The sequence below is a fragment of the Manis pentadactyla genome, chromosome 4 (assembly GCF_030020395.1).
Source record: "Manis pentadactyla isolate mManPen7 chromosome 4, mManPen7.hap1, whole genome shotgun sequence".
Classification (NCBI taxonomy): Eukaryota; Metazoa; Chordata; class Mammalia; order Pholidota; family Manidae; genus Manis; species Manis pentadactyla.
The window spans coordinates 170,850,208-170,870,385 of record NC_080022.1 but is presented as its reverse complement, the minus strand read 5'-3'; the positions used below and the strand labels follow the sequence as shown (position 1 = coordinate 170,870,385).

General features: G+C 53.5%; 4 protein-coding genes across 11 annotated transcripts in view; 1 reads left to right on the top strand and 3 right to left on the bottom strand.

Annotated features, from left to right (window-relative positions):
- Positions 1 to 259: 259 nt before the first annotated feature.
- PSMC3IP (PSMC3 interacting protein) lies at positions 260 to 4,934 on the top strand. Of its 2 annotated transcripts, XM_036883019.2 has the most exons (8): positions 260 to 666; positions 755 to 855; positions 987 to 1,076; positions 3,080 to 3,191; positions 3,674 to 3,819; positions 3,930 to 3,983; positions 4,111 to 4,170; positions 4,251 to 4,934. In XM_036883019.2, the coding sequence occupies exons 1-8, from the start codon at positions 633 to 635 to the stop codon at positions 4,305 to 4,307; spliced, it is 654 nt and encodes a 217-aa protein (XP_036738914.1). In that variant the 5' UTR covers positions 260 to 632; the 3' UTR covers positions 4,308 to 4,934. The 2 variants fall into 2 exon arrangements, with proteins under 2 accessions (XP_036738914.1, XP_036738912.1); XM_036883017.2 differs by having other exon boundaries at positions 4,111 to 4,934.
- Positions 3,519 to 9,357, bottom strand: MLX (MAX dimerization protein MLX). 5 transcript variants are annotated; one of them, XM_036883010.2, is made up of 9 exons: positions 9,235 to 9,357; positions 9,030 to 9,113; positions 8,594 to 8,630; positions 8,014 to 8,103; positions 7,630 to 7,736; positions 7,273 to 7,372; positions 6,987 to 7,086; positions 6,392 to 6,593; positions 3,519 to 5,602 (listed from the first exon to the last, which is right to left on the bottom strand). In XM_036883010.2, the coding sequence occupies exons 1-9, from the start codon at positions 9,337 to 9,339 to the stop codon at positions 5,546 to 5,548; spliced, it is 882 nt and encodes a 293-aa protein (XP_036738905.2). In that variant the 5' UTR covers positions 9,340 to 9,357; the 3' UTR covers positions 3,519 to 5,545. The 5 variants fall into 5 exon arrangements, with proteins under 5 accessions (XP_036738905.2, XP_036738907.2, XP_036738906.2 ...); XM_036883012.2 differs by having other exon boundaries at positions 6,392 to 6,449; XM_036883011.2 differs by lacking the exon at positions 8,014 to 8,103.
- A 419-nt stretch (positions 9,358 to 9,776) lies between these two features.
- COASY (Coenzyme A synthase) overlaps positions 9,777 to 20,178 on the bottom strand; it is a 131,578-nt gene continuing 121,176 nt past the window's right edge. The window contains exons 2-11 of one of the 2 annotated variants that reach the window (XM_036883002.2): positions 13,790 to 13,857; positions 12,704 to 13,414; positions 11,908 to 12,122; positions 11,508 to 11,639; positions 11,188 to 11,374; positions 11,039 to 11,103; positions 10,769 to 10,853; positions 10,497 to 10,594; positions 10,260 to 10,406; positions 9,777 to 10,164 (exon numbers count right to left, since the gene is read on the bottom strand). In XM_036883002.2, the coding sequence (XP_036738897.1) occupies positions 10,105 to 10,164; positions 10,260 to 10,406; positions 10,497 to 10,594; positions 10,769 to 10,853; positions 11,039 to 11,103; positions 11,188 to 11,374; positions 11,508 to 11,639; positions 11,908 to 12,122; positions 12,704 to 13,403 (1,689 nt within the window). In that variant the 5' untranslated portion in view covers positions 13,404 to 13,414; positions 13,790 to 13,857 and the 3' untranslated portion in view covers positions 9,777 to 10,104. Of the gene's footprint in view, positions 10,165 to 10,259; positions 10,407 to 10,496; positions 10,595 to 10,768; positions 10,854 to 11,038; positions 11,104 to 11,187; positions 11,378 to 11,507; positions 11,640 to 11,907; positions 12,123 to 12,703; positions 13,415 to 13,789; positions 13,864 to 20,178 lie in introns of those variants that run through there. The other variant, XM_036883001.2, reaches the window with a different exon arrangement.
- Positions 16,966 to 20,033, bottom strand: HSD17B1 (hydroxysteroid 17-beta dehydrogenase 1). Of its 2 annotated transcripts, XM_036882953.2 has the most exons (6): positions 19,604 to 20,033; positions 19,329 to 19,496; positions 19,007 to 19,186; positions 18,798 to 18,891; positions 18,130 to 18,298; positions 17,309 to 18,040 (listed from the first exon to the last, which is right to left on the bottom strand). In XM_036882953.2, the coding sequence occupies exons 1-6, from the start codon at positions 19,698 to 19,700 to the stop codon at positions 17,801 to 17,803; spliced, it is 948 nt and encodes a 315-aa protein (XP_036738848.1). In that variant the 5' UTR covers positions 19,701 to 20,033; the 3' UTR covers positions 17,309 to 17,800. The 2 variants fall into 2 exon arrangements, with proteins under 2 accessions (XP_036738850.1, XP_036738848.1); XM_036882955.2 differs by lacking the exon at positions 19,007 to 19,186 and having other exon boundaries at positions 16,966 to 18,040.

The following is a 20,178-nucleotide window of genomic DNA, read 5'->3' as shown; positions in this document are numbered from 1 at the left end:
CTTTGTGGCTTAAGAGTAGCCTTCTCCCAACCCTACCGTATATCCTAGGCGTTGAAACCACAGCATGAGTCGGGCGCCCCCTATGTGCGAAGCAGTCAGGGTTCTGCTCTTTCCAAGCGTTTAAGCATTTTTGTCACAACCACCCTCCTGCGAGTCCTCTCATTCCTACTTTACAGATAAGACTAGCCGACGGAAAAAGCGTTGGGCCGTGGGACAGCACACGTCCCTGTGAGTAGCTAGCCCTGTGACCTTGAGCAAGTAGCCCAGCGGCAGTTGATCCGGAGGTTTTTCGCGTTCGAACACCGCCCAGCTTAAGGTCTCGAGTGCTCAGCCGCCGCTGGAACTGAGTCTCGAAACTTGTAGGCTTGACTTAAAAGTCTGCATTCCCAGGGGAAGGAAGGGAGTTCTAAGCAAGCGCCCCGCCGCCTCCGCAGAGACCGGGGACGCAGGGGTCGCGCCGGCGCAGAAGCTGCGGGCCGAAGGGAGCTACGGTGCCCAGGTAGGGTCGCTTCGTACCCGAGACTTTCCCTTCCGCCAATCACCGTTGAGGCCTGCCCTTCCCGCCGCCGGAAGGAGCCGTTGCCCGAGCAACGGCTCCATCCGGTTTTCGGAGTTTGGTGGCGGGAAGGATCATGAGTAAAGGCCGGGCGGAAGCTACGACCGGAGGTAACGAGCCGTGGGCGCCGGGGAAGTCCGGGAGGGGAGCGGGTGAGGGGGTCGGTTGAGTGGCCCTTCTCCTATCTCATCTCCTTAGCCCCCGGGATCCTCCTGAGGTACCTGCGGGAGCAGAACCGGCCCTACAGCGCCCAGGACGTGTTCGGGAACCTGCAGCGGGAACACGGACTGGGCAAGGCGGTGAGGACCCTTCCCTGGGGTTTATAGCCGTGGGCTTCCGAAGGCTTGTTGGACGCGCCCCTCGTCCCCAGTTGAAATTCCCCGGGCCTGAAGTCACCCCTCGGGTTACTCCGCCCCCTCCACTCTGCCAGGCGGTGGTGAAGACGCTGGAACAGCTGGCCCAACAAGGCAAGATCAAAGAGAAGATGTACGGCAAGCAGAAGATATATTTTGCGAACCAGGTGAGGGAAAGCTGTGCAGAGCCCGACTTTAGGTGAACCAGTCCTTAGTATGAACTCTTTTTGGGAGAATTGAGGCTCTCCATGAAACTCACCTCTCTCAACCCTTTTAAAGGAGGCCCTAGCATCCATTAAATCAAGGTGTGTACTCTCTTGTTATGATCCAAATTTCATGAGATTTCCAGATTTTAAATATGATAGCTAACAGAAGATCCTGAATTGTTACGAAGACTCAGTTCCGCATGGAGGTTCTTACTCCCAATCTAGATTGGAACCACCGTCTGCTAAACGACTTGCCTTTTGTCTCCACCTTCCCTAAACACATATTAATTTTGTATCTCCAGCCCAAATTTCTATCTGGATACCTTTCAGACCCTTCAGAATCAGTACTGTTGAAGTAAAATGCTTTCTCTCTCCCGTAAACTGGCTCCTCTCACATGCTCCTCCTTTAATAGAATCACTGTTCACCAAAGCTACAGACTGAGGAGTCATTCTTAACTTCCCTTACCTCATGTGCCAAGTCAGTGGTCAAGTCCAGCTGATTTTCCCCTTCTCAAATCCATCCTCTCCTTTGCATCTGCCGTCACTGCTCTAGCTCAGTTGCTTCTCATCTATTGCAATATGGTCCTTACAGATCTCCTGGCCTTCTCAAACATACCTTGAGCATTGTAGCCAGAATGATCTACATAGATGCAAATCTGGTCAAGCCATTTCCCCACTTAAAACAATAATGCTCTCTAGAACAGGAAAAAGGAACTTGGACACTTGGCCCCAGTCTGCCAGGAGCCTCATCTGTCTGTCGTTTCTCCATCCATCAATACTAGACCAGTTAAGATGTGTTTTACTCCTGTTTGCTTTGCTTTGTCCTTCCTCCGCTTGGAATTTAGTCCCTTCTTCCTCATCTGCCTTGTTGCCCAGCTAACTCTTACTTACCCTTTGGGATTTCCACAGGCATCCACTTCTCCAGAAACCTTCCCTGAATGCTCTTACTGCCTTCTATTTTGAGGCATGCTATATTATATGTCTTGTCTCCCTCACTAAACTGAAGCTCTTCTAAGGCACACCCCTTTTCTCTCATCTTCCTGTATTCAGCATCCCCATAGTGCCTAACACCCAGCAGACATGAAATACTTGTTTAACTGAACCAAACCACCATTAAGGCTAATTTTCCTAAACTAGGTTTCATTATGTTACTACTCTATTGAGGATACCCAAAGGAGAAGCTGGCAGATTTTTCCTGTAGAGCTAGTTAATATTTTCATGTTTTGCAGGCCAGATGGTCTCTTGCCACAGCTACACAAGCATCACTACTAAAGTCTGCCATTGTAGAGCAAGAGCAGCCACAGACAATATGTAAATGAATGCATGTGGCTATTTCAGTAAATCTGTGTTTTCAAAAACATGCAGCTGGCAGGGTTTGGCTTGCTGACTGTAGTTCACTGCCTCCTGTTCTAAAGGTTTACCATGCCTTATGTAGAGTCTAGCATTCATGTCTTTCTAACCTGCTCTCCATCACCGACAACCCCACTGAGCCCCAACACAGTCCTTTTCTAGTAGGTGGTCTCTCATGGGAGGGGCTCCTCATACGTTCACCTGAGTCCCTTATCTGAATATGTGCTCCATGCCTCTTCACCTGCTCAGAATCTCCTCACTGTGGAAACCCATGATTGAGGTACCACCACCTTGGTAAGAGTGTACCTTTGCTCCTTCAGCCCAGTGAGTGGTTTTACCGCTGAACTGAAAATAACTTCCTGTCCTATTTAGTATCCTGCCAACCTGGAAGTCTCAAGGACAGGCATCTGATTTCAACTCATACCTTTCTTTTGGGACCAGTGCTAAACTGAATGATTTCTCAAAAGTACTCCCCCACCCACCCCTATTTCCCAGGCTCTTTGGAGGGTTTGGGGAGTCCCAGGTTTTTGATTCTGTGTGAATGTTGCCTTCTCAAACATGAGTTCCTATCTTGGGCCTCACATCCCACTTCTGTTCTTCTTCATCTCTGGCAGGACCAGTTTGACATGGTGAGTGATGCTGACCTCCAGGCCCTGGATGCGAAAATCATGGCCCTCACTGCTAAGGTGCAGTGCCTGCAGCAGAGCTGCCGCCACATGGAGGCTGGTAGGACTGGGTAGCCCCTGGAAGGTGCCCCTAGGGTCAGGGTTAGTCTGGACTTCAGGAATTACTAAGTGAATGGCTTGTTGACTGCGTTGCTGTTGTAGTAGGTCCTTTGCTGGGCTGCCATGGGCATTACATTAATTGTGTAACAACAGATGGCTTTTGAATACAAATGGGTGAGACATGCATTTGCTTTCCCTACCATGACTGTGTGTATGCTGTTTCCACACTCCCTTTATTCCTGCTGCCTTAACAGGCTACAGTTTACAGTTTGTTCAGCCTCACGCTCTACCACTACTTGTATATGGAGGAGGAAAGAAAACTAGAATAAACTGGTAATTCTGTAAGCTTTAATCTCTCCTGAGCATTTCCAGAATATGAGACCCATTCAGGACCCATTCTGGACCCACTCAGGGAGTGCCCACTGGGAAATCCAGAACCCTTTCCTTGGGGTAGCATGTGACTTCAGGGAGATGTGGTTTCAGAGTTCAAGGAGTTAACTAGTGCCCTGACCACACTGGAGATGCAGAAAGAGATCCAGGAGTTAAAGGAGGAGTGCGCTGGCTACACAGAGAGACTGCAGAACATCCAAGCAGCCACCAACCACGTGACCCCAGAAGAGAAAGAGCAGGTGAGCCGGGAGGACAGGCTGCCTGTGCAGGTCCAGGGGGAAGGTGAGGGGTGACCCCCCAGCAGCTGCTGCGGGGCTCAGGGGTTAGAGGAACCCATTTCCCTGTCTAGGTGTACAGAGAGAGGCAGAAGTACTGCAAGGAGTGGAGGAAGCGGAAGAGGATGGTAAGTAGGAGCTCAGAGGCAGGTCTGGGAAATGGCAGCCACCAGGAAACTGCTGCTCAGTATCCTGGATCCATTAGGCAGCGCTGAGTCCTGCCCATCTGAAAGGTATGGTTTGGTTTTTTGTCAGGCAACAGAGCTGTCTGATGCAATCCTTGAAGGATACCCCAAGAGCAAGAAGCAGTTCTTCGTAAGTGGTTCTCTCCTTTTCTTGTTCCCCTGGGGTCATCGTCCAGGGAGGTCTCTTTCACTTGTCTTCCTGCCCCACAGGAGGAAGTTGGGATAGAGACAGATGAAGATAACAATGTCAAGCTCCCAGACCCCTGAGAGGCAGGACTGGGGAATGGGAAGAGATGTCCTGGACTGGCTGCCTTGGGTGGTCAGCTTTTTTTGTGGCTCCTGCTGCTTGCCACCTTTGAGCAGAGCAGCTAGGAGAGGGGCATAAACCAGAGTATTAGGTGGAGGGAGGGAGTGCTGATGGCCTAGAGTGGATGGTCACATTCATTTTCATTGTCCATATTCCAGTTGCTTGAGTTTAACCCTTAGACTTGGAACATGCCAAAGGACAGCATTTGGCAGTATTTATTGTAACATAATTTGATATAAAAATAATTTCCTGTGGATAATCAAACCTCCCAGATATCAAACCTGAGGTAGACAGAAGGGAGCTTGAGGACAGGGGTAGAGAAAGGCCACTATACACAGCATTCAAGGACCCCAAGGCCTCACCCAGTACTCTCCCTGGCTTTGTACCCCAGGAGGCCTTTAGATTCTCTTCTTTATGTCTTTGTCCTATCTCCAAGTCTTGGGAGAAAGGCAGTACTAAGAGATGGCCAAGACCCAGATACACTTAACAGAAAGGCTGCACTTTGAAGCCCTGTTAATTTTTCAAAATTGTAATGTTAGCAAAAGTGCATTGCTGGTGTTTAGAAAATAAAAAACTTCCATTATGTAGTGCTGTGTCACACTTGACTTCACTGTGCAGTGCTCCTGCGTGTGGGGACAAAAGGCAGGACTAGGTAGGGAGGCTGCTTCCCTCTACTGTTCAGAGCAGGGGAGGAAGGAGAGGTGATAGAGGTGAGGGCTGGAACCTGGCAGCCCTGGCCTCACCTTGACTCACCAGGCAGCCCTGGCCTTGCCTTTGTCCTTAGTGGCTGTAAGAGTATTTCCTCTTACTCCTTTTTTCCCCTCCAACTGCTAGGATGACCAAACTTGGGCCAAATGTTGCCCAGGAGCAAAATAGAGGCAAAGGGTAGTTTCCAAATATATGTAGCTAGTGAACAGAAATCAGGTTTAGAAAAAGGGAAGCGGCCAGGAGCTCTTTGGGGTACCTGGAGCAGACTCGAGGTCTTCTACGGGGAGAGGGGAAGACTGGGTAGGGTCGAGTTCTGTGGTCAATATAATAAATTAAAGCTTTCACAAAACAAACACCCCTGCCCCACTGAGGATGGTAGGGGGAGCCAGACACTGGTATACAGTGTCACAGTCTCACAAGCTTGGTGTTCGGTGGCCAAGTAGGAGACTCAAGGCCTCTTACTGGCTCTTCTGCAGGTTCTGAGAGCCACTCAGTAAAGCTGGTTCTTCAATTGGTGCAGGACGCCAATCACAATCTCCCGGAGAGTCTGGTGGGGGCAGCAGAGGAAGACAGTGATGATGCTTAGGTGAGGGTAAAGAACTGTCTGAGACACCTGCCTACCAAGTGTGCAATAAAGTACAGAGGACTGTACTGTATTCAGAGTACAATGAAAAAGGTCCCTGGGAAACATTGATGTCTAGTTCACTTTGAAATGCCCCTAAAAGAGGACAGGAAGGAATGGAGAAATGGTAGCTATGTGATAAAGTAAATACAAAAAATGCTAACGGCAGGATTTAAGTGGTATAGAAGTATTCATTGTAAAATTTGGTGTTGCAGTAGGTTTAAAGTGTTTCACTTTAAAAATGTTGAGACACAAAAATGAAGTTTCTCAAGTACAAGTGCTTCAGAAAAAGCAACCAAGCCTCAAAAGCAGAAGACCGCATGCAGCACTGTTAGCACACCACTCCGCTACAAACAGTAATTGCAGAAGAAGCGATTCAGTGGGCCCAGGCTACAGGCTCACTAAAATCTTTCCAAAAACTCCAAGTAATTCTGCTGCAAGTGATGCAGTCTTACATACTGGGCAGCGAGGGGTGCTAAGATGTCCATAATGTGGGTGAAACAAAGGCTGAGAGCTAGGCCTTGCCTAAGGTGCTCGAATCATTCTTGCTGAATGAAACCTGGCCTAGAAAGCAAAGTGCTCCAAGTTGTAGAAACACCCTCAGGAATCCTAAAAGCTGCTACTCTGCCTCTCTAAACAAATAATAGCCTGGGCCATTTTACCTGAGGCTGTAGGGAACAGACCCCAGACCCCGTGAGCACTGCTGCCCCATACCTGTGGCTTACAATGCTCCTCAATCCAGCTGAAGACACAAGCCGACAGCTCCTGGAAGCTGGCCACGGAAATGGAGGCATTGAAAGACTGGAACAGGGAGTCCATGATGCCCTGAAACACGTTGAACTTTACCTGGTCCGAGACCTGGTCCTCCCCCTCATGGGGATTGTCCTGGTGTGCCTTCACGATCTGCTCATAGTTCCTGAAAGTGGGCAGGCCAAGGCTAAGGTGCTGCAGCAGCTCTAACAGCCCGGGAAGAACAGGGTGGCCCTGTGTACTCCTCCATGAAGGGGACTCCCGCAGAGCTCTGGGGATGTACTTAACATCAGCTAGATAGTGCTTCAAGGTCAGAAGTGGGGACCCACCCACTCCAACATTCCCTGCATTACTCCGACAGGCATTCCAGAGTATCTGCCATGTGGGGACTGCTCGGATACAGAGGCCTGCCTCAGTGCCCACCTGAGGGAGTGAGAGTATTATCTATCCGTATTACCTGAGGTAGCTTTTGAACAAGGGGGCGGGGGACGTGTGTGAACTGCAGTCAGCCTGAGTCCTCTCAGAAGCCCTGGTTCCCCCAGTTCCGCATCCCCCTTACACTTTCATGATCTTGAGGGCCATGACGTCCTTGCGCAGTGTGGATACCTCCTCCTCTTGCTTTTTCTTCTCCTTGTGCAAAAACTGGATGTAGTCGATGGCTAGGGTGGGGGTGGGCACAGAGGAAGTCTCAGCCAGGACAAAGCTGACTTGTTTCTCTTCCCCCCCTGCCCCAACTCTCCCATTATAACCATCCCACCAGCGCCAGGCCGAAAGTGTGTACTAGGCTCTGGTCTCTTCACAAGCCCTATTGGCTCCAACCCCTCCAGTGCTCTCCCCGGTCATACTCTTCTGTAGAACGATGGCTTTGCTGAGCTTTTGGGACCCAATGGAGAAGTCCTGCTGTTGGCAGGTGGGGACAATGGTCTGAAGGTCATCATAGCCTCTCTGCGGAGATAGCAGGGGAAATGGTTTCTTTAACTGAGGGGTTAAGGCAAACTGGCACAAAACTTTCTTCCAGAAACTAAGTTCCACGCTCACAAACTCAAAGGGGTTGGGGCTGGAGGGAGGGAGGTGTTCATGTCCAGGGACTAGACAAGCTGCCTTCTAGACTGCTTGGGACTGTCTGAAGGGGTCAGGGCAGAGTGAATCTGAAAGACACAGGGCTCTCCTGTGCTGGCTGAGGCACCAGCCTCCCCAGTCACCTTGATAGCGTCCCTCCTCTTCTGCTCAGCCTGCGTATGTGCTCGCCGCCGCCGGTCCTTGTAAGACTCCTTGTAGGACTCCTGGTGGTAATCACTGTCCTCGTCATCTACGCTCAAAGTGGGGGCAAGAAGATGTCATCTTGGGGCCTAGTGGGGTCCAGCTCTCCCACCTTAATCTCAGCTAGGAAGATGATCCTGGTGCCCAGAGATGGCAGGTGGACAGAAGAACCTAATATCCTAGATGAGGTGGAAGATGGAAACACCCTGTGTCTAGTACTAGGGTTCCAGCACCCCATGTGGATGGCTGGAGCTTCCTGTCTAGGAAAGATACTAAAATGATGGCATATCTGAGCTCCCCCAGGTGGGGGAAATGTTGCTGCCTACCTGTGTTAGGGACGGAAGAGGCACTGGTGGAACCGATGCTATTAGCTCTGGACACTACACTCCCCTTGCGGGTACTTTCTACAAAAAGCCCTGGAAAAGAGAGGCCCCAATCACTAAGGGGTAGGGTTGAGGGACACTGCTAGGCCCTCAGACATTCGTGGGCTTAATGGCTTCACGATCCTTAAATGTTAACTTCTTCCTTCAACCCAAAGCTAGCCATACTGGGCCACCCATTTCCTGTCATGCCCCTCTGCAATGCTCCTGTCCCTCGTGTCTATACTGCTCCACAGGCTTACAGTGATACCCGCTGGTTCATGCAGTGGCATCCAGGCATGATGAAAGCGAGAGAGTGACCAGCTGTCACTACTTCCATCACACCCCTGCTCCAGAACAGAGGGAACTAGGTGTCACCCCTTGATGCTTCCTGCCCCTGTCCTCCAGCTCCTCCCTGTCTCAGGCCAGGAACTCGGCTCAGGAACAGTGGACTGTTCTCAGGTGTGGCTGGCAAGACCAAGCCAACCTACAGGGCTAAATCAGGAGTAATCCCTCTGGAGCCGAAAATAGTGGGGGAGGCACTCACCGGGGTCCAGGCTGTTGTCACTGTAGGCATACTCCACCTGTGGCACCAAGCAAGGGAGAAGCCCATCATACCTCTGCCCGTGGGGGAAGGCGCTTCCCCTCACCATGCCCACGCACCTGGGGCTGCGCAGGCAACTGGATTCTCCAAAGAGCCAAAAACGGCTAGGCGTAGGAGCGCCGCCCTCTGCCTGATCCCGTCCGCCCTCACTCCACGTCCCCAGGCCCCAAACCCTGTCCCCTCACACTCGCGCACACACGCCGCAGTTGTCTCCCCACCCTGGCACGCGCGGGGTGAGAGCGGTCTTCTCTGCAACCCAGGGCCGGGATTGCAGGGGGGACTTTGGGGACGGCAGAGAATCCCCTCCTCTTCCAGACCTCTTACGTGCGCGAACCCGACCCGCCCTCCCCTCGCCGGCGTGCGCTCCCACGGGGCTTGCCTTGACCCAGGGGTCCTCCGGAGAGGCGCCCGACTCCGTCATCTCAGACCCACCAAACCGGAAACCAGGGAGCGGTCGGGCCCCCTGCGGCGAGGAAGAGGCGACGCGCCCGCGTGACCCAAACCCACCAACCCGCGACCGGGAGGCGTAGGGCGGGGTGCTGCGCATGCGCAGCCCGCAGACACACGCAGCGGGTTCAATTTACTGTGCCGGATGACAGAGGCAGCCTCAGGGACGTCGCCCAGGGGTTCGTTCCCTCAAGAGGTTTGTCCCAACACGGTCGCAGACATCCGTGTGCGCGCGTGCGCATTGCCCGGCCCAGCCGGGTCCCGAGGATGTCTTTAAGGACCTGCGGGCAGCCCTCCATGCCACCCGGATCCTGCCTGGCTGCAAGCTCCGTGTGGGCAGAGGCTCCGCCTGGCTCTTTTAAAGATAGTCCTCCAATACCCAGAGTCATACGGGATACTTGTGGAATTAACGTTTTCAAAGAGCCTGTTGGCCAAGTTATGCCACTTTATAGATAAGGCAAACTGAGGTACCTATAAAGTACACAACTATCCATATGCACATAGCTAGTCAGTGATAGGGCCAAGGCTGACGTCACTTGGACTAGCTAGCTTCAAAAGCCAAGCTCTTTATCACTTAACTCCCGGCTTCCAGCTCAGGTCTGGACTCTGCACTCACAGCTCAAGGGTCCCAAAGATTACCCGGAGGCATTGGAGCAGAAAGCAGACACCATACATGTAGCACCTGGAAACATTCACCTTTAATTCTGTTACAAGTTCTGGTGTTGCCCTGGCCCCAGTCAGCCATAGGTATCACAGGCACCTGTGGGCAAGGGTGTGGACGGGAGCCAAAGGGGCCTGCTCCCCCATGGGCCACATCCTCTGTGTTGGCCAAACACCAGCAAGCTGGGTAGGTTTCCTGTGTCCACCAGCCCCAGCGCTGTCCTGCCCAGTTTAGCTCAGAGACCTCTAGGCCCACACTAGGATGAGCAAAAGGCCCACAATCCTCCTCACCACTGGATCTGTCAGCTCTAGAAGCCAGTCTGGCCCCAGAGAAAAGTCATTGTCAGTCATGGGTCTGATAATGCTTTGGGAATGCGCTTCTGCAGGAGGGCCCAGGCTTTCTCCACCTTTGGACAGGCCAGAATGTTCAGAGGAAGAGAAACGTTGGGTCAGGGCAGCACTCACTGGAGACTCCCTCCCCACAACCCACCTGGGCACCAACCTGGCGCTGAGTAATATGTGGCTCCCACAAAGTGCTCAGCACCACGTGGCTCTGGTCTACAAGCTGCTGTCCACTCATCTGGCTCTGTAATCGACTTTGAGCCGCAGCCTCACTCAGGCCATCCCTCTCCACGATGCGTTGCACAGCCTGGGCATCGATGAGGCATTTATCAGCCCACTGGCTCAGGTCACGATGCAGATTACAGTGAGGGTAGGATAGGAGATGGGGTCCAGATACCTCAGTCTCAGGGATGACAACAGTCCACACCTCATGCACCATGTTCTGCCAGCCGGCTTCAAGTAGCATGGCAGCATCAATCACGCACACATGCTTTCCTGTGGGGAGACCCCAGTCACTGCCAGCAGCACCCTGCCACTTGCTACCAGTCAGAGAGCCACAAAACATAGTCCCAGGGAAAGTGGATAGTCTGGCTTGGGATGGGGAAGCTCCTGGGGTGAGAATCTTCTTAACTGTCCCCCTTGGCCACTCCCATCATCCCTCCCACTCACCCTTAGCCACAGCCTGATCCATCTCCTCTCGAGCCAGCTTTGCAATAACTGGCCACATAATATCTGTGAGTATCTTCAGCTGCTTCTAAGGAGGGGAATAGAGAAAATGGGCAGAGTTTACCTTCCCTCAGGGATGGAGCCAGTCCGAGGGAGGAGGTATTTGGGAACAGATGAGTGGAAATTAGCATTCTAGGCCAGACCAGAGAGGTCCACTGGGTCTCAACCTCTGGTCTAGAAGCAGCTGGAGCCCTTGGAGAGGTGTATCTTTACCTTGTTCCCAAACACCCGGCTGCCTAGGACCTTCCTGTTGATAATGCCGTCTTTATGAAGAATATCTGGATGACAGAGACAGAGGACTGGGCAAGGCAGCCAGGCCATCTCCTCACTTCAGGCCACCTCCGGCCCTCCCCACTTATTACCTGTTCCAAAGGCTTCCACAACTGGCTGATAGGCAGGACCGCCTGGGGCATAGGCCCGGTGGCCCAGGTGGTCACTGTCAATGACAAATGCCCCCAGGCTCTTAAGTCGCTGAGCAACTGAGCTCTTCCCGGAGCCACTGATGCCCGTCAGACCAATCACGTAGAGATTTAGGGGGAGCTCTGGCCTCTTCTGGGAGTATATGAGAGAGAACCCCACAGTCATGAGGGTCCTCAGACTCTGCTTGGAACTGAACTTGCAGTCTCTGCTCCCCAGCATTTCCAGCCCACTTCCAAGCACAGGGGAGGGAGGGCAGGCTTACGTGTGGAGGCCGAAGCAGGCTTCCTAGCATTCGCTGGCGGAAGCTGGAGGAGCTGACTTTGTCCTCTTCATTCTCCTTGTGGCTTGGGTCCTTGAGCAGCTGGATCTGGTGTAAGGCAAGCTCCTTCAGGTCCTGCAGTAAAGGAAGAGGGGTGAGGAGAGGAAGGAGGGGAAAAAAGAGGTATAAACACCAACACCCAACCTACCCCCTTATCCTTCCCTACCTACCCCAGAGGGAGAGCTTGCCTCAGAGGGCAGGCTGGAAACCAGTTCCTCCTTGCCCCTCTTCACCACCCCGAGGCATCTCTTCCCTCCTCTGGAGTCATGGTACTTCCAAGGGCCTCCCCAGTGGCCTTCCCCATCCCCATCCACTCCCTCTGCCAGTCTCCCTCAGGGGTTACATTCTCAAGGCGGAAGCGGTTGACGGCCATCCCCCCACGATAGGTCTCCTCGCTGACCACCAGGAACTCCAGGGAGGGGTCAGAGCCAGCGGGCCCATAGGGGTCCAGCAGGGGGATGATATCAAAAGTCAAGGACGGCTTGATGTCCACCAGGAACTCACTCAGATGTTCCACACGTTCTGCATAGGGTTGGAGCAGCTCAGGGAGCAACTTGCCTGGGGAAGGAGCCCAGAACAGTGAGATCATTTTCCTAGGAAAAGTGTGAGCCAGTTTGGGGAAGGTGCCCCTAAGCACCCTACTTTGAGAGAGGGGTGGCAGGAAGAAAGGGCTAACCTGGGAGCTATGAGGAGGCAGTAGGTAAGGAACAATAGTTGCTGCAAGGCCTGGCACATGCCCAGAGAACTAGCAGTGCAAGTGGACCTCAGACTCAGGTGAATTCCAAGAACCACACCATCCACAAGTCCCCTCTTACTGGCACTAGAACCTTTTACGTACTCATCCTTTTATTCCCAGGGTCTCAAACTTAAGGGTTCACCTGGAGAACTTGTTAAAAGCACAGATCTCTTGGCTCCCCATTTGGGGAATTCTCCTTCAGTGGTGACTAGATCACACACTAAGAAAGCTGCACTTACTCATGTAACACAATTTCCTTAGCACCAACTGAGGGCCAGGCACTATCACATTTGGGAGGGGTGGGAAGTAATGGATGGCCCCACACTTTCTTAATTTTGGCATGGGATGGGGGATGTTGGGCAAGGAGTTTTGGGGGCCCTAGTCCAGAGTCTCTCTCACTCACTCTTCAACAGGTCTTTGTCTGCTACTCCCACTACAAGCTGCTCCTGGGCCAGGATGCACGCGACACTGAGCAACACCTTGTGGGCATTGTGCAGGCGGTCAAACGTGCCACCCACAGCCCCACGGTGGTAGCCACGCACTGGCTGTTTTGGAGATCTGGCCACAGGGGAGCCTGGCCTGATGGCGGAGGGTAAGGGGACATCCAGGGGCTCCACGGGCAGCTCTCCAGGCCCACAATCGGGGTATAGCAGCACTGAGGCCAGTTGTGGACAACAGCTGTAACAGCTGGTGGCATAACGCTCTAGCTGTTGCTTGACCGGGTTGTACTGGCTTCCATCCAGGGTCTGGAAGTCAGTCAGCACCACTTCCGGCGGGTGAGCCAGGTTTTGGACGGAGCTGGGCAGGGGAGGGACAAAGGCACTCTTGGCTCGGATATTGGTCAGCAGGATTCTGACGTCCAAGTGCCTGTGGACGTTGGCACCAGCGTAGAGGTGCGTGATGAAATCGAGAACCTCAAATGTGGCCTGCACGAGGCTGGACTGGGGCTGAGCTGAGCCTTCCAGGCTCATGCCCGGCTGCAGGTGTACATAAAGCGTGTGATTCACCAGCCGGGCGGCCGCGGTCAGGATTGGGGCCAGACGAGGGGCCAGGGTGGCCAGCGGCGTCGTCAACACCAGGAGGCCCGACCGGAATCCGGCCATGCTGCCCAGGCCTGTAGACAGTCAAAACAGAGACGAGGGGTTATGTGGCTGAGGCCAAAGACTGTAGGGGGCCTTGGACCTAAGAGAGGGGACCTGGAACAGGGACGGGGTCTCGGTGTGACCGATAGGAACCCGGGGAAGGGGACGGGGCCTGGTAAAGGCACCTTGGGGCTGTGCTCTAAGCTCCGGTTCTCTCATTTCTCAGACGGTGAATTCGCTAAACTGAATAGAAATCTTGGGAGGGGGATACTGAACGGGAGCCCCTGAGTCATAGGACTGGGGATCCAAAAATCCTGAGCCCTCTTGCTAAGCTGCACCAGGGTCTTCAAGTCACCGGGGAGAGGACTAAAAGGGGACGCTCGGGCTCAGATCGGTCCCCTACTTACTGAGACCTTCGAGCTTTAGTTTCGCGAGTACGGCCGCGGAGGATAACCCAGCTGCAACCCGGAAACACTAACCCTGAGCTGCTACTCTGAGCTACGGAAACTGAGAAAGGCCAAAAGTTTTAACTTCGATTCTGGGAGGGATTCTCGCGAGATTTAAAATGGGGTGGGAGCGCCCCGCCGTTGGGCGGAGGACAGATTTGGAGGCTTGGGAGATGGGAGGGAAAACAAGAATTCTTTTTCCCAGATCCCAACCACACGGGGTCTGCGCAGGCGGGCGAGGACAAGGCGGGCCTGAAAGCCCATTTCACAGATGCCTTTAAGACCCTGAAAGAAGAGAGATTGACTTCAGCCGGATCACCCAGGAGACTAATTAATAAATTCGTTGGTTTTCCTTCTTAATAAATTACGGGAACGGAGGTAGTAGGTAACAGGGTAGCGCTTAAATTAGGGCTTGGCCTACCCAGAGCCCTCCTGGCGAATAATCCTCACGTGGAGGACACAGGACAGTTGTGTGCAAGTCCCCATTTCACAGATAGGAATTGCGGCCCTGTATTTTCCAGGGACAGATAGGGAGGTAATGAAAGAGGCCAGGTCTTGTGGCTCACGTGGGATACTCTCCACACCAACCAGAACTTGCCATGCACCAGGTTGGGAGCAGGTAGTAGGAGCTGCGCGTCTGCTCTGGAGGGCAGCCAGACGATGGAATTGAGGGCGGGCCCTCGCGTCTGGAGTTTGCCCTGAAGCTAATGAGTGTGGAAGGGCTGGAATTGGTATTCTCCAGTAGGAGAAGAAGCCAGGTTGCCATCGGGAAATATTTCAGGAATACTGTCCACAGGTACCTCAAAAGGGAGGGAAACCAATCTCCAAGAGTCCAGTGGTTTATTTTCCCAGACTAAATAAGTGCTGTGGTTTATTTTCCCAGACTAAATAAATGCTCACTTTCATAATTATGTGCTTGTTTTCTGTATTCTTAAAGAGCTTCCCCCAAAAGTGTATAAGCCTCTGGCCCCAAAGAACTTGGATCTGCCCTGGGGTCAAGGATGGAAGCAGTATAGGTAATAGATATAGAGGCCAGATTTCTTGCAAGAGACTTCTCAAGCTGGATTTTAAAGAGAAGACCCAATTTGAAGAAGCAAACTGCAAAGATGGGAAGGAAATCCTTGAAACAGTCTCAAATCCCTTCACAAAGTCACAGTTAAAAGTGGTTATTGAGAGGATGTGACAACGGGTTGACCCTCTAGCTGGACCTGAGCAATCAGAAGCTCCTCACCCACTCTCCCATCTTTGGAATATGTTCTGTCCGCTGTAACTACACAGCAGGGCTCAGCCTTAAGAGAACAATGTATTGTTGGGACCATTTGAATTGTATACATGTCTGAACCCAGTTAAGGCCTATGTATAAAGATTCTGGCAGGCCAGTGTGGAGATGTACTTGTTTTGTAGCCACCCAGGATAAGCGTCATGGGTAAGTCCCCTTGCTTATTAAAGCTGCTACCTACCAATCTGGAGTGGTTTGCCTCTTTCTTTGGTCTCTCTTTGACTTTTGTTTAAGAGGGCCCGTGTCAGATTTCACCAGAGGGAACTCCCCAGATTGCAAACCAACAGTCTTTTATTCAGTAAATGTGTGTGCCTCCCATAATCAGGAATGGTTCTAGGCACAAGGGATCAACCAGTGAACAAAATTAAGTCCCTGTCCTCTTGGAGATTAGACTCCTGTGTCTTGGGATGGAATGGTGAGGGCTATAAATCTAAAACAAAGTCAACAAATAATTTTATAACACATCTAGTGGTGATAAGTGCTATGAAGAAAAATTTTTAAAAGCAAAAGGACTATAGCAGAGGGGAAGGAATGTTGTTTTAGATAGGGTCATCTAGGAAAATAGCAAAGACCTAAAGGAAGAGATGGAATCAAGAGATCAGGGAAAGTGAACCAGATAGAGGGAACAGCCAATTCAAAGGCCCTGGGGCAGGCCAGCAGGACTGAATCAGATGATAGAGTGTGATTACAGATAAGATCAGAAAGAAGGCAGGGGCCAAATCAGAGGTGTTGGAGGCCTTGGGGAAAAACCTTGGATTTTACTGAGATAGGAACCCACAGGAGGTTTGAACAGAGACATGAAATAATCAGACTTACAGTTTTAAAAGATCATTCTATCTGCACTGTGTAAATTTTACTGTTGGTGGGCAAGGGTAGAATCAGGGAAAGTACTTAGGAAGCTCCTGTACTAAACCAGGAGATGACAGTGCATGGACTAGGATTTCCAAATATACTTTGAAGACTGAAGGTAGAGCTATCAGTATTTACTGATGGATTGGTTGAGGGGTAACAGAAAGACTGGAGTCAAGGATTATTTTAAGAGTTTTGGACTTAGCAACTGGAAGAATGGAGCTGTCATATACTGAAGTGGGGAAGGCTGGGGGAGGAGCAGGTAGGAGGGTTGGAAATCAGGAAGGGGGTTTGGACATATTAATTTTGTTAGACATCAAGTGGAGATGTTGAGTAAGGGGTTGGAGATATTTAAGTCTGACGTTTGTGGGAGACCTTGGAGTTGGAGATAGGTGGGAATTTTTGGTGGGGGCTATCAACATATAAATAGTATTTGAAGTCATGAGACTGCATATTATTAAGAGAATGAACGTATGGAAGAGAGAGGGGTTACACTTTGTCTTTCTCATCATCACGTCCCCCTGCCCCTAGGGGTGACCTTGTGAGTGTGTGCATATATACACATACACATACACACACATACACACTCTCACACAGAGGTGCAAAGGAACAGCTCTGAACGTAGGTCTCTTGCCTCAGAGATTCATGCCACCTTGGCCCTCCGCCCTTCCTGTGGCCTTCCTGGATGCTGCAGGGACTGCAGATCCATCTGGGCCCACAGGGCAGGGAGATAGGTAAGGATGGGGTGGCTGAAACCCTCCTGAACCTTCCCCCAGGAGTAGAAGCGTCAGGCAGTCCAATCGCCCAGAAAGGGCCATTATTTGAGGGTAAGGGCAGGTCAGGATGCAGCACCTCCTACGGCCAAGGTCCCACACAAAGTCTCCAGAACCCCAGTAAGTTCCCTACTATTCCAGGCTCTCTACAGCCAAGCCCCTACCCACTCCAGATGATCCCCCTCTCCCTTCCTTTCCCTCCCTCAGTACCATCCCCTCCTGGAGCATCCCTGCTCCTTTCCACCTCTTACAACCTTCTCACCTAGTCTCCATCTGTTCTCCACTCTCCCCCGCAACCCTACCTCGGAGACTGTGACTCTACAACCCCAACTACTCTTTCAGTGGCTCCTGCCCCTGGTTTCAGGAAGGACAGAACATTGGGCAGACCAGCCAGGCCTGGAGCCTCAGCTAAACCTCCTAGTGAGAAGCGGCTTCTGGGCTGTTGGGGATCTCTCAAACAGTTTTGTCTAGGGTACGGGGCAAGGACAAGAGTGAGTGGGGCTGCCTCCTTTTGACTCACTTAGCCTTGTTTCTTATTTACACATCTGTCTTCTGCATGGGAATACAATTACAAAAGTAATACTACTAATGGGAATAACAGTCGTGTCTGCTATTAAGACCTCTATGGCAGCACTTTCATGCATTCTCTCTATCTTTAATACAATCCATGACATAGGTATTATACCCATTTTACAGATTAAAAAACAGACTCCAGGTAAGAAACGTGCCTGAGGTCCCATGGCTAGAGGCAGCCAAGTCACAACAGACTCTCTCCCCACCCAGTCTAACTTCTTTTGCTGCAGACACCCCTTGGGAATCCAGGGACCACTCTCGTCCCTGCCCTGTGGTGTACTCGAAGTGTAACCCTGGGGCCCCTTCCTCTTTCTGGGCTTTGGTTTCCTCGTAGTTATAACTGAGGGTGACACGATCTTTCCTGATCACCTACCCGCTGCGTGTGCCACTTGTAGCACAAGGACAGTGCAGCCAGGAGCCCCGTTCTATCCCTCAGAATCGCACACCCCCAGGGGCGCAAAGGAGAGCGCGGGAGACTGCAGCGAACCAAGCAAGCCTTTACCGAGGGGCGGCAGGAGGAGCACCGAGCTCGGGACCCCCCAGCTCTTCGGCTCCGACCTCCTCAGGGGTGCCCTCTGGACCCTCAGCGGCCTCGTCGTTGAACACTGTGCGGTGCATGGCGGCGACGTAGCTGCAGCCGCTGGGGTCGTCCAGGCGTAGACGCGCCAGTGGCAGGAAGCGCTCTGTGCTGAAGTAGCGCAGGGCGGGCTTCGGGGCGCGCAGCGCGGTGAGGAAGACCTGCGGCGGCGGGAGGAAGCGCGCTGGCAGGGGCTGGGCACCGGGACTCGCACGCCGCCCCCGCTCCCGGAGCCTCGCGCGGCGCCCACCTCTGTCACCTCGTCCGGGTCCTGGGCCGCTTCCCGGTAGATCCGCTCGCAGTGGCGCTGGTAGCGTCTAAAGAGGTCGCGGGTCTCGGGGTCCGTCGCGTCCAGCGCTCCGCCCTCCAGCTTCTCCTGGAAAGCGGTGCGCACCGGGCCGCACTCGATGATGCTCACGCTGCGGGCCCCGAGAGCGGCGAGTGGGCGGGGGCGGGGGCGGGGGCAGAGGCGAGCCCGGCCGGGACCCCGAGCGCCGCGGCCGCGCCGGGAAGGGGTGGCGGGAAGAGGGTCTGCGCGCGCGCGGCGAGCGCCAAGAACGAACGAGCGCGTTTGAAAAGCGGTTTACCGCCAGAGGAGCGCTCCCACATCCATCAGAGGGTGTGAGGGAATCTGGTGTCAGCCAGCTGGCTGGGCCACTTACAGCTCTGTGACTTTGGGCCAGTTACCTAACCTCTCTGCGTCTGAGGTTCCCAACAATACCTACGCTTCATCAGCTAGGTGGACAGGTGGAATGAGGTCACGCGTGCCAAGTGCCCAGTGCGGTTCCTGGTGCACAACAAATGCGAGCCGCGGTAGGGAGAGGCCAGGGGGAACGCCTGAGAGCAGCTCCAACGAGACGGTGCTGGCATTCCCAAAGTCAGGGTTCCGAGGGGTCCTGGGGCGGGGCAGTGACTCACTGGACGCCGAAGGGCGGCAGCAGAACAGCCAGACTCTCGCATAGTCCTTCGAGGGCAAACTTGCTGGCGCAGTAAACGGCGTTGAAAGGCAGCCCTTGGAGGGGAGAGGACACTGCTGAGGTGCGTCGGGGAAGAGGTCCGCGGAGAGCCCCAGGCGCCATCCTCATCAGGCCCCGCTTCTTCCCTACGCCCTGCCCCCTTACACTCACCCATCAAGCCTCCCACGCTCCCGGTCACTAACACGCGTCCGGAACGGCGGCGCTTCATGTCCGGCAGGAAGGCCTGCAGCGTCCGCACCGTCCCGGCCACGTTCACGTCCAACAACGAACCCACGGCGTCCGCCCCGTGCACCTCTATCGGCCCGAGCAGGCCCCGGCCCGCGTTACACACTGCGGGGAGAGAGGCCCAACCCCACCTGCCTCAGGCACCGCTCTCCTCCCTGGCTGGCTCCCTAGCGTTCCTTGGGCCTCGGGCCTTGTTCTGGACACAGGGTGCGGAAGGCTTCTGCACATTCGTTGCAGGAAGGCTTACCCAGCACATCCACGCGGCCCTCAGTCACGCGTTCCCGGGCAGCGGCTATGGAATCTGCGTCCCTCACGTCCAGCTGCAACGTCTCCAGGGAGCCAGGAGGGCACCTTCGAGACCGGGCTGCCTCCCACAGCAGGCCTTGTGTGTTCAGGTCCCGTAGTGTGGCATACACTGGAGGGTCAGGGAGAGGACGAGGGCCTGAATTCCCTGCTTACTCCTACCTAGGTCACCCTGGAGCAGGGGCTACACTTTCTCTCCATCCCGGTCCCCTCGTGTACCTTTGAAGCTCTGAGATGGGTCGGATGCCAGCCGCAGGGCCAGGTGCAGGCCGATGCCTGAAGAGCAGCCGGTGATGAGCACCACGGTGCGGTCCATGGGGAGAGAATCCCAGGGAGTGCTAGGCTCTGGTCTCTGGTCTGGATATCACCTGCTTTGCCCCACCCCTGCCCGCTGGGGTCCCCACCCCTTGTTGTGTCTGCTGCACAATCTCAAGGCTGAGCCCTCCTGTAGGTCCCTAGCCTGCTCTCCCAACCCTGTTTAGGTCAAGATAGAAATGAGGCCACTGCTTGGAACATCCTTTCTTTAGTTGCAGGTTGGAGGGGGCTTTGCAAGCAGGAGGTGTGGGCTCCCGTGCTGGGCACTGGGTGTCCCAGGCAGATCTTCCCCTGGGTGTGTGTGTGTCCCACATGGACAATTATAATTCCCAAACTTTGCTGCTGTGTGAAAGTAAATGCTTTGGGGGGCATTCTCAGTTCAAAGGCCAGGGATTAATGTTAAAAATGGGGAGATTGAGGCAAGGGGGGCAGGAAGAACTCGTCCCACACTAGGATCTACGCTATAGCACTGGGTCCTC